Raw genomic sequence first — 12,634 nt, 5'->3', positions numbered from 1 at the left:
CTTAACCATGATCCACTATTTTAGAGTGCAAATGAGAGCTAACTGACCTGCTGTATTACAGTTGATCCTAACCCTGGCATTGGACAAGGCAGGCATCATGGGCTGGTCCTTGATCAGGTAAGGCAGTAGGGCATCTGGGTCCTGGCACACCTTGTACACCTGCGCGCCAACATTGAGCAGCAGGTGGTCCTTGCCGCTTATCACTGGGCAGCTGTGGCACACCTGGGGGATGCCCGTCTCCTTCAGCACGTCAGTGAGCATGGCCAGCACCGAGGTGTACGAGGCACAGTCGTGCGCCCGCATGTGCAGGTAATTGGCGCAGTCGCTGCCAAGCTTCTTCAGACCCGCCTCCTCATGCTCCGTCAGCGTCTCGCCCTGGGTCACGTGGCCGGCAAAGCGGCGCAGCAGATGGCGGAAGTGGAAGCCCTCAGAGCAGGTCTGACCCGGGACTGGGGCCTTGTAGCAGCCTGCGTCCAGAGTGTTCTCCATCAGGCTGAGGCCCATCTTGTTGAGGATGTGGTTGCCTGGGTACTCTGTCATGGTGTTGTGGCCCGGATTTGTCTGGGCCCAGTACCAGGCGTGACCCCCGATCAGCAGACCCCCGCCCTCGGCCACAAAGTCCTGGATTTCATCGGCCTGGGCGTCGCTGTAGGAGGTGCAGACGTAGACGCTAAGCTCCTTCCTGAAGCCGCTCTTCTCACAGCGCATGCCCGACTTGCTCAGCAGGGTGTGGGCAGCGCCGAGCTGGGGCAGGACGCCTACCAAGCCGTTACGGCCCTCGTCTAACCAGCGCACGGCATTGAGCATGAAGGGGGACATCTGCTCTCGGCCCAAGAATCCCTCGTGGGAGATCAAGATGACTCGGCCCTGGCCGTAGTATGCCCCGGCCAGAAAGGACCTGCAGTCCTTTGTGGTGCCGATGGGGAATGCGAGAGGGCCGTGTACCAGCACCTCTGAGAAAATAGACTCGCCCTGGATATCAAACTCAGTCACGCCCTCCAGCAGGAACTCCAGGTCATCCTTGAAGTCCTTGCCTATCCTAGGGAAAGAAGAGAGTGAAAGTGTAGGTATGATTTGACAAGAGATCTTAGACACATAAAAATAGCTCAAATAAACAATTATTTTACATTTATTTAACCAAGTGATTTCTGGAGTTAAATTAAAACCCTTCTTTGTTTTCTTCACACCTGGTTCTAGGAGGTGATCAGGCACAAAATACCACCATGTACACATTTCCGTTTTACTACAGTATCTCTATAGTAATATGCCACCTTCTCTTCTCTCTATGAACTGCCCAATACTTACGCCACAGCCAGCCAGTTGGAAGGGATCTGTGGAGGCACAGGGAGAGTACCCAGCTCCCCAAGGTGCTCCGAGAAGTAGATGCCAGCCACGCTGGAAACCTTGTTCCCAGGGAAACCCAGCAGGGTGTTCTGTTTGGGGTGTTCCTCCGCCCAGCTACACGCCTGACCAGCAATCAGCAGCCCGCCCCCCACCTTCAGGAACCCCACCAGCTCCTTCACCTCTGGGCCCACGCAGTACGCATCTGTCACATACACTCCCAGGCCCTCGCAGAAGCCCCCCACCTTGGGTTGGAGGCTGGAGTGGCTGAGGTTGTCGGCTACGGCCTTACAGCTCTGGTGGACGCCCACAGTAGTGCTGTCACAGGAGGAGCCTGTCAGCCAGGTTAGGGCATTCTCCACTAGGGTAGGAAAGGCGGTGAGGTAGCCCTCGTGGCCCAGCACCACCACCCGGCCTTGGCCGTAGAATGAGGCAGCCATCAGGACCTGGCCACAGGCGTTCATGGCCAGCGGGAAGGCTTGGTCGCCGATCAGTACTAAGTTGCTGGGTATGTTTGGCCCGCTGAGGTCCAGCTCCTTGACCCCCCTCATCAGGGCAGTGTAGGCCTCCTCACGGGACATGCTGGTTTGGGTCATGGCTTAGTCAGTAGGCTGACGATCCTGTAGGTGGTGGAGAAGGGAAAAAAAGGATTTTAAAAGACAGATATGTATTAAACACTATAAGTACTGGAGGCTGACAAGTCCATGTACATGCATTTAACTCTTTAAACTGTTGCTATGACAAAAACAAGTTTCTGAATTTTACGTTGCGGTAATCTCTACAACAAAAGTATCATAAATAATTCAGAACAAAAGAAGGCATCTGTAAAACCTACCTAGATACAAAGGAAAACCAACCGCCGACGATCAGAATCAAGAGGAAAATGGAGTTCAGAGCAAGCAGAGCAGCAAGCTGTGTTACATTCCACTTAGCATACTTGGAACAGTCTGAATGAAGGGAAGAAAGAGATCATCATATCAGCAAACCAAGCGAAAGGAGAAGGGAGGGGTGTGTGTGTGCCCAATGACTGGCAACTGTGACCAGTCATTGTGACCAGTCACAGCGGGGCAGGGGAAAGGGAGGCATCTGTCAACAGTGAGTCTGTATGGATAGCTAACAGTGTACTCACATGGGTGGAGTCCATCAGATACCAGAAGGGTTGCCTAATGCTTATTTTTTATTTGTTTTATTTATTGCAAGAATAACAACAATAATGTTTAAAAAAATAGTTATGATCGGAATTACAGAAATAAGCATAATGCCATTTAACATCATCAAAGGTAAATTTAGGGAATTCTGGAGATTATATACACAACCATTAATGAATTTCAATCCATAGTTTACTAGAATGGCGGCATGAAACAAATAAATGCTCTATAGATTCTGAATCAGAGGAACAAAAAACACAAGGCATTTTGTCAAAATGTAATATTTTGTGCAAGAAATCATTAACAGGGTATATGTAAGAAAAAAATGTTTTGGTTTCTTTACCTTTTGGGATAACTGGAAAATTAAGGTAAAGGTAGTCGTTTTTAACCATAGCATGGGTTGGTCACTTCCATAGCAATATATTGAATTGTAATCACCAAAAATTACTTAATTAACTCCCAATCGTATCCACTTATTGTTGAATATTTTATCCAAAAGGTTCAAGTGATTCATTTGTAAACTTAGAAAAGAGAGAACAACCTCATAATATAACAAAGTGTACTTAATAAGTCCAAGTAAAGGAAGTGGAATTACTTTGCAAACCTTAAATATATTCTCTCTGAGTAGTTTAACCTGAAATTTACCAATGAACTCATCAAACGCCAGAAACTCCCCAGTGTTGCCTAACAAATCACATACAAAAGTAATACCCTTGTCAAACCAAAGGCGTTTGAAAATAGATTTCCTATTAATTTTAAATTACTCTATTATTCCAAATCAATGTTTTATGGAGGGAAAAATTGTGCGTGAATATCATTTTGAAGGAAAATACAATTTGCTGGTGAAACTTTGACAATTTCACAGGTCATTTTGGAGGGTCAAAGTCACATTTCATTAAGAATTCAAGTTTATTAAACTGACTGTTAGGGATATGATACCACATAGAAATAGGATTAGACAGACATAAATTCAACCATTTCATTCTAAAAGTACCCACTAACGACTAAAAATCAATAGCCTGTAAACCTCCACCATCTTAAGTCTTTCACTAATTGAGATTTCCGAATATAATATCTTGTATTCCTCCAAACAAATCTAAATATTACAGAATTGACTTTAAAAAAAATGTTATTAGAAGAAAGAAAAAGGGACAGACTTGGGTATATGATTCTAGATAAACAATCAGTCTTGGACTAAATAATGCAACCCAAAATTGAGATATCACGTTGCAGCCACTGACTTAATGAAACTCTTATGGAATTAATCCTATTATCGTTGTTTAAAGATTCTCTATCTGAAACGTTTGGCATAGACATGGGCTAGTAACTTATAGCCAGTTGCCAACAACGTAATTGGTGTCCAGGTAAAGAGAGTCCTGCTTTGGTTTGGGAATAAGAACTATTAGTCCCTGTATCAAAGAAGGTGGTAAGATAGCATTAGCAATACCCTCTTTGTATACCGAAAGCAATAACTCTAATATCAAGCCAGAAATGTCAATAGAATTCAGGAGTCAAGCCATCCGGTGCAGGAGATTTACCTATAGGATTTGTTTAATGGCTTGGTCCAACTCAGTCATATCTATATCAGAATCACAGAGTTTCTTAAACCTTTATTCTATAGGCTTAACAGAGTTATTAACTGTAACCATAAAAAGGAATCGAAGTCGCCTTCCGAAAGATGAGATTGATACAGCGTACTGTAGAAAGAGTGTATTTTCTTATTAATCACTTCAAGATCATCAGATAGTGTCATTTACATAAATGGATGAAATACTATTCCTAGCCTGTGTTTTTTTCACCTTTCTCAATCCATTTGCCCTTTGAACGGATGTATCTGTCAGGACCTGGTAACGAACTCGGGTCTCTGGTGTGAGAAACAGTCACTTAGTAAACTGAGCCACTAATAGTCAGCAGAACCCAGAAGATGAGGCAGACACAGCAGTACGAGAGACAGTGGTTTAATAAAGGAAAAAGGAAAAGATCTTCAGGCAAAAAATAAAAATCCACAACGTCAAAAGTAATTCCAAGAGAAAACATGTATATCCTCCAAGACACAAGGAAAAATCCACAAAGTAGTAAGAACAGCAGGGAAAAAACAAACCTCAAAAGAATAATCAAAAATAAACAAGAACAAAACCAGAGTACCTCAAGAATATCCAACTAGAGAAACAAATGTTCACAGCATGGCTGGGGCTGGGTGCTAACATACAAACACAGAGCAAAGAACTGAGGAACACTAAGGGTTTAAATACTTGGGGGCATCTAGTGACCAAAACTTGAACAATCCTGGCCAAATCCTGACATTATCGTTGTATATGTCGTCCAGTTCACATTGGCATTTAGCAAGCTTGGCTTTTTCATCTTCATTTAAATCAAGTTTATTGATCAGCCTGTTAATATCAACAATAATAATATCTGCTTGGAGAATCTTTTCCGAGCTAGCATTTTACCAGTAGTGATGGCAAGACATCGAATTCTGAATGTAATAGTCCCATTTGTTAGTAGAAGAAAGAGCAGAATCGAGACAGGTCTCTCTGGTAAGAGTTTTAGACTGTAAATAAAATGAATCATTCTTTAAAAGAAGAGTTACATTTCCAGTATGCTTTAGAAAATCTCTTGTCATTATCAAAACAAAAGGAAAGAATAATGGAACAATGGTCTGTCAGAGGAGCTGAGGAAACACTACATTCACTGACAAGATGCATAAGACTGGAAGATACCAACCAATAATCAATTGTAGATTTGAATTGTCTGTCCCTAGTTGTAGAGTTAAACCAAGAAAAGATGGTTTCTGAGAATGCCAAATATTCGAAAGTTGAAAGTTGGAGCAGAAATGAAGAGTTAAGTTACTACAACAATGGGCTGGATACCTATCCATCCAGTCATCAGGAGAAACATTATCACCTCCAACAATAATGATATCTGTTCAATATTTGATTTTCAACTCAGTTAAGACTTTACTAGATGTTAGAAGATTGTTTTTTTTGACTGTATGTTATAACCATATTTACCAATATGTAACGTGACCCTTTATATTCGAAAACAATAGATATCCAGTGACCCTCATCATCACACCTGCTTTCTAAAACTGTACCTGGAAAACGTCTGAAAAGTATTGCCACACCAGCAGAATGAGATGAGCCATGGCTAAAAATGATCTTTGTCACCACATTTTTTTAAGTCAGCATCTGAGGAATGTGTCTCTAGAAATAAAAAAAACAATTGGCCTTTAAGGGTATCACCACTGTTTAAAAATGACATTGATGTCCCGACAAAAGAAAACGAGGAGCTGCGCACAAGCCAGTGCTGAACAGGACCGATACAAGCGCCGATGGGTGCTGAGACTGAACGGGTTGCCTGAAACTGATGGTGAGAATATCAGAGGGATTGTGCTTGTCATTATTGGGAAGTTTGTTCCATATCACTGCTACCCTGAACATCGCGGTATATGTTGTACACAGTCTCGGAGACAAGAGAAAGGAGAAGAACAGACAGACAGGTCATCATTATGTTTGCGTTGAGCGGTTGAGGAACGTGAGAGACGTGAGAGACGAGGTTTGGAGAGCTGCGAAGCTGGCGCCGATCTGCAGGGAGAAAGGCATTCGCTTTGCAGAAGAATTGAGCAAGCGCGACAGGGATGCCCGTGCGAAGCTGTGGCCACAAGTCGATGTGGCAAGAAGCAGGTGGTAAAAGCATTCTTTCGCCAGGGGTTTGCTGTCATTGGCCGCCGCAGGGTGGAGGCACGTGACTGACTGATTCACGCTTTACGAGTTGAAGCCATATACTTTTTCAACTGGTGAGTTTATTCATGCAATCGTTTATCTGAACACGGCATATAGGTGATATTGCATAGGGCGGTAATGTTTGTTTGTAGTGGCAAGTTTTGGATGTGAGCATTAAACAACGTAAGAATACTAAATGTGTTTTTTGTTCTTCATTTTGTTTCAAGATCGATATTATGTAAGTACATCTCCATTTATTTTCAATATGGCTTGATTAGCCTTCAGAGATGTATTTATTTTAAGTTTGAGAGTTCAATTGAAGATGTAAACTATTAATATAAGATGTGTTATTACACGATCTATCCATTTATTTTCCTGTGTATGGTCGTTACTGTTCGTCAAGTTCATTTTGATGGGCGTATGTTACTTTTATATTATTCAGACCCCTGTTTATTTTAGACAACTATTTTTCTAGGATACTCTTCGATATTTATCTTTCCTTTTTATCCTTGAACACCAAGGGGTTACGTAACAATATAAAACGCAAGGCTATTTTTAGTTTTTGTAAAGATTCATTATTGGACACCTGTAGCGAAAACGAATTTACTCCGACGTCGGTACCGTTACTTCTGGAGGAGTGTCAAAATCTTCCAAATAGTTGACAGTATCCACCTCGGTTACGACAGCTCCCTCCACATTTTGCAAGCTTACAGCTAATGTTACTAGCTAGCTAACACTGATTTCTTATTAGCTAGTCTTCGCTAAACTTGCTTGAAGTATAACAAAGTGGAAAAGTGATGTTCGGTAAACCACCAAACTAATTGAAATAGGGGAAAAAATACAGTAAGAAACGTAACTTTAACTGTGACGGTCGTCAAACTCAAATTAGGGCTTGAATTCAATTTAAAGTTCAAGAGCTCAGTATATGGCTCACACATCAACACCATTATCCCAGAAAACCTAGACCCACTCCAATTTGCATACCTGCCCAACAGATCCACAGATAACGCAATCTCTATTGCACTCCACACTGCCCTTTCACACCTGGGCAAAAGGAACACCTATGTGAGAATGTTATTAATTGACTACAGCTCAGCGTTCAACACCATAGTGCCCTCAAAGCTCATAACTAAGCTAAGAACCCTGGGACTAAACACCTCCCTCTGCAACTGGATCCTGGGCCACCCCAGGTGGTAAGGGTGGACTACGGGAAAGGACTGAGCACGCCCCCATTCTCATCGACGGGGCTGTAGTGGTGCAGGTTGAGAGCTTCAAGTTCTTTGGTGTCCACATCACCAACAAACTTACATGGTCCAAGCACACCAAGACAGTCGTGAAAAGGGCACGACAAAACCTATTCCCCCTCAGGAGACTGAAAAGATTTGGCAAGGGTCCTCAGATCCTCAAACGGTTCTACAGCTGCACCATCGAGAGCATCCTGACTGGCTGCATCACTGTCTGGTATGGCAACTGCTCGGCCTCTGACCGCAAGGCGCTACAGAGGGAAGTGCGTACAGCCCAGTACATCACTGGGGCCAAGCTTCCTGCCATCCAGGACCTATATATCAGGCAGTGTCAGAGGAAGGACCTAAAAATTGTCAAAGACTCCAGCCACCCTAGTCATAGACTGTTCTCTCTGCTACCGCACGGCAAGCGGTACCGGAGCGCCAAGTCTAGGTCCAAGAGGCTTCTAAACAGCTTCTACCCCCAAGCCATAAGACTACTGAACATCTAATCAAATGGCTACCCCGGCTATTTGCATTTTCCCCCTCCCCCCTTTTACACTGCTGCTACTCTATTATTATCTATGCATAAGTTCCTTTAATAACCCTACCTACATGTATATATTACCTCGACTAACCGGTGCCCCCTGTATATAGCCTCGCTATTGTTATTTTACTGCCGCTCTGTAATTATTTGTAACTTTTTGTTGTTGTGTATTTTTCTTAAAACTGCATTGTTGGTAAAGGGCTTGTAAGTAAGCCTTTCACTGCAAGGTCTACACCTGTTGTATTCGGTGCATGTAACAAATAACATTTTATTTTAATGGTACCACTCACTCCGCCATTCTGTCCCACCCCCCAGAAGGGTTGCCTAATACATCAAACTGGGAAATAAGTCGCCCTAAAAAGATGCATGAGTCTCTACAAGCGAGAATGTTGAATACAATTATATTTATACTTATCTCACCAGTTGTCCGTGCCGTTTGTCCTTTTGACGAAAGGTAGTGAAGATAAAATGTCCGCATGAAATAATTATTAACCAGACTTTTTGGGGCACTGGTCTGGCTGTCTGCTTGTATTTCCGATATGTATTTTCAGTCTCCTGACGCATTGCACATTATGTTAACAATAGCCGAATGTAAACGAACATTGTCGTTGATTGAAGCACGCATTTCCCTGTGGTTACTTTGGCTCAGATTACCTCCGACATACGGACACAATCAGCGGAAATCAAGTAGAGTAAATCCTCATGAAGTTTATTCAACATCCTGACTAATGGGGGACTGTTCGGAAACGTTGCGCCTATATGTTAGAGATGAATGTGTCTTCCACTCTCGGAGTATAAAAGGGACTACCAGATGGGCTATTAGAATACCCTGCCTGACCAAAAAATTGGTTTATCAAAACAGACATCTGACTATCCAGGTTAATGTACCTGGGCAACTCCACTGTAATGAACATACGCATGACTCCCTAAAATGTAGGCCAAACAAAAAACATTGTTTTCAAACGTTTCAAGAGGGGTGGGTATAATTTGTGGAACATTCCAACAGGAATCTGTTCCAGAAGCTTCGTAAATAACAAGGTTGCCAACAACAACGCATACAAAGTCAGGGAGTAGGCTATTTTATTACGTTTGCCACTCACCACGTTTTTTACGAAAAATGTCTGTCTTCACTCTGGAGCCTATGGACAAACATTAAGAATAAGCTACGTGGTGGGTTGATGCCTATTCAGCAACTAGTTAGCTAGTGTTAGGATTTATGTTTATGCACTATAGCCTGTTAGCATATTGTTTGAAGATGAATATTGTTTTGTTACACACACACAAACAATACAGATAGGTGTGTAAGGACTGACCAACACAGGCCATAAAAGCTGTGGTCAGTTTGGAGAGGGGAGGGGTGCATCTCTAGGCCAACCAGGAGGTTAGATTACTGGACAATACCATATTAGGAACTGTTTCAGTGTAGAATCGACAGACACAAGACGGATCTAATCTACGCAACGACCAGATGCGGACATCTGAAAGAAGGGGACCAGTCTGAGTAATGGTGATAGGCTGAGCAGTCTAAACCGCGCTCAGCCTCTACTGTGATAGGCCAACAGACGCGTTGGAACTACGTCATCACGGTATAAGAACAGCTGTTTCCGTACTTCCTGCCAGTTCCCTGTGTACCCTGCGTGGTGATACAGCGAACCCGTATATACGAAAATTGCATTTGCCAATCATTGTTTGCGGTAATTAAACATAATTAAAGAAAGTTAGCAGACCTAGCTTTTTATTTATCCTGATACCGAATGTGTTACACGCAGCGTTCACACTAGGTGAATTGATCATGCTACTCTGTATGCGTTGTTTGTTAGCAACCTTGTACTTTACGACGTTTTTGGAACATATTCCTGTTGGAACGTTCGACAAATTATACCCACCCCTTTTTGTCAGTTGCAAAGGTGATATTTATTATAGTAGTAAATCTACCACATCTTGACCCTCGCTGTTCAACTCTATCATTGAAATCGTGATTTCCACCTCATCTCACACATGGGCGCATAGACTAGACGTCACATAGTAAACGTGAATCCGGGACACTCAAATGAAATAGGTTGCTTTAGGCAATAACAAAAGGAGGGTGGGCGAACAACTACATAGCATGTTAGCAAACCCTTCCCCTAAACTTTCGAACAACTACATAGCATGTTAGCAAACCCTTCCCCTAAACTTTCGAACAACTACATAGCATGTTAGCAAACCCTTCCCCTAAACTTTCGAACAACTACATAGCATGTTAGCAAACCCTTCCCCTAAACTTTCGAACAACTACATAGCATGTTAACAAACCCTTCCCCTAAATGTAACCCTTTTAGCGAACTCTTCCCCTAAACCAACTCATTGTACTGAGGGATTAATCTAAATGTTGGTTATTTTTACGTTTTTAAACAACTAATTGACTGACGTCAGTTAAATTATTTGAATTTAATTTCGTTCCTTTCTGTGAGCTCAATGCGCACATTGCGCTACAGTTTGTGCAAAAATAGTTCAGATTATGCCCGAACTGTGCAATGTAATAGGGAGTTGTAGTTTCCAAAAGGCCAATGTTCTACATAGTGCAGAAAACATGATTATTAACTACAATGACCATAATCGATTGCGTGGTTACTTGTCTGGTCTGATTCTTTTTCGCCTGCTGTGTAAGAGAGAATAATGCGAGATCAATAGGGGATACGTACTGTAGAGAGCAGTTGCTTTGCGAGGTATTGATATTCAGCAGTGGTGTAAAAATACTTGAAAGTACTACTTAAGTAGTTTTTTGGGGGTATCTGTACTTTACTCTTTATATTTTTGACAACTTTTACTTCACTACATTCCCAAAGAAAATGATGTACTTTTTTTTCATACATTTTCCCTTACAACCAAAAGTACTTATTACATTTTGAATGCTTAGCAGGACAATACATTTTTTTTATTTCACACACTTATCAAAAGAACATCCCTGGTCATCCCTACAGCCTCTTATCTGGTGGACTCACGAAACATATGCTTTGTTTGTAAATTATGTCTGAGTGTTGGAGAGTGCCCCTGGCTATCCATAAATAAATAAAAATTAAACAATAAAATGATGCCGTCTGGGTTGCTTAATATAAGGACTTTGAAATGATTTTATATTTTTACTTTTGATACTTAAGTACATTTTATCAATTACCTTTACTTTTAATACTTAAGTATATTTTAAGCCAAATAATTTTAGACTTTTACTCAAGTAGTATTTTACTGGGTGACTTTCACTTTTACATTTTCTATTAAGGTATTACTTTTACTCAAGTATGACAATTGGGTACTTTTTCCACCACTGGAATTCAGCAGTCATAAAAGTATGCCTTATTTACTTTGAATAACTACTAAAATAGTGATTGTAGTGATTTGCCTAAAATAGTGATTTGCCTCATGATGTGCCAACCCTTGTGCATTTAATCTGTGCTTCAGCTGCAGGTAGCCTAGAGAAGCCTATGCGCTCTGATCCCCTCTGGCCAGGTGAAACGAAGCAGTAAAGTCATGTATTTATAGCCTAAAATAGGCCTTTATTTGTTTTAAGAGAATGTGAATGTGATCAAACTTTGGGTGGCTAGGCTACCTAGACCTTATCAATCCAAAATTATTGACTGTAATTAATCAATCAACACAATAGTGATGGCATACTGTGTGAGTAACTTTTTAATTACAGATGCAACGGCCTACACAATGCAACTCTGCATAAAGAAAACTCAGCCCTGTTAGTTCTATTGTCCAATCAGTAGTTGTCTATTTTTAAAAAAAAACATATGACCTGATTAGAAAAAATATGGTCCCATCATAGCCTATATAAAACAGTTTTACAGCTGATGTATTACTATGTCATACCCTCCAACTAGTTTTACCTGGTTAGCCCAGTGGTTCTCCTCAGGGACCTCAGACATTTAATAATTTTGTTTTAGCCCTGAACTAGTTCACCTGATCCACCTAATCAAGGGTTAGTTGACAAATTTAATCAGGTGTGCTAGTTCTGTAATAGATCAAATACATGAACCGGCTGGGGGTCCACAACGAGAGGTTTGAGAACAACTGGGTTAGCCTATCCCCCATCACATCTTGGACCTGTGGTGCTACCACTGAAATCACACAATGTTACAAATGAAGAAACATATCCTTTAAATATGCTCTACTATGTCAAGGAGGATGAGGGTTATACATCTATAGTCGTTGCTACATCCACTTTAACAAGAAATAGTTGTATTTGTTTCCCAAATGCTATGACTGGTGGTGCAGTCTGCTAAAACAATTGTGAGTTCTAATCCCACATGGGGCAGATATCTTTTTATGTTCTTTAAAAAAAATCCTTTATTTCTATATTAATCGCGTGCCCACACACTTCTAATTCTAAAAAGTGAAAGCATACCTGTGAGAGGGTCGCCCTGGTTGTAGTTGTAGGTTTTTATACAGTAACCAAGACCCAATCTGTGAGTTAATTTGACCATTGGAAAAAGAGCTACTGCGTAAATACTGCAATGTGGGTTGGATTGAATTGAGCCCTTAATCTTAAATTTCAATGTGATGCTTGCACTTTTCTTCCCAACACAATCGAGCTCGACACCTTTAGTCCTAAACCCGGAATAAATTACCTCAGGTTCGTTCAGCAAACCCCATGGGGATATTGAATGGGGA

At 41.6% G+C, this 12,634-nt stretch overlaps 2 protein-coding genes across 5 annotated transcripts in view; one reads left to right on the top strand and one right to left on the bottom strand.

The window, feature by feature from the left end:
* On the bottom strand, positions 1 to 8,794 carry LOC129832333 (TRPM8 channel-associated factor homolog). 2 transcript variants are annotated; one of them, XM_055896327.1, is made up of 4 exons: positions 8,402 to 8,794; positions 2,177 to 2,288; positions 1,306 to 1,961; positions 1 to 1,039 (listed from the first exon to the last, which is right to left on the bottom strand). In XM_055896327.1, exons 3-4 carry the CDS (start codon positions 1,935 to 1,937, stop codon positions 16 to 18), a joined length of 1,656 nt encoding a protein of 551 aa, XP_055752302.1. In that variant the 5' UTR covers positions 1,938 to 1,961; positions 2,177 to 2,288; positions 8,402 to 8,794; the 3' UTR covers positions 1 to 15. The 2 variants fall into 2 exon arrangements, with proteins under 2 accessions (XP_055752302.1, XP_055752303.1); XM_055896328.1 differs by lacking the exon at positions 8,402 to 8,794 and adding an exon at positions 7,196 to 8,395.
* Positions 5,513 to 12,634, top strand: part of pnkp (polynucleotide kinase 3'-phosphatase) — a 35,185-nt gene continuing 28,063 nt past the window's right edge. For 2 of the 3 annotated variants that reach the window (XM_055896320.1, XM_055896323.1), the window contains exon 1: positions 6,296 to 6,449. In XM_055896320.1, coding sequence (XP_055752295.1) covers positions 6,408 to 6,449 — 42 coding nt within the window. In that variant the 5' untranslated portion in view covers positions 6,296 to 6,407. The other variant, XM_055896325.1, reaches the window with a different exon arrangement.

This window comes from Salvelinus fontinalis, chromosome 33 (assembly GCF_029448725.1).
Source record: "Salvelinus fontinalis isolate EN_2023a chromosome 33, ASM2944872v1, whole genome shotgun sequence".
Classification (NCBI taxonomy): Eukaryota; Metazoa; Chordata; class Actinopteri; order Salmoniformes; family Salmonidae; genus Salvelinus; species Salvelinus fontinalis.
Note: the sequence above shows the minus strand (reverse complement) of the source record. Positions and strands in the feature narration are given on the sequence as shown.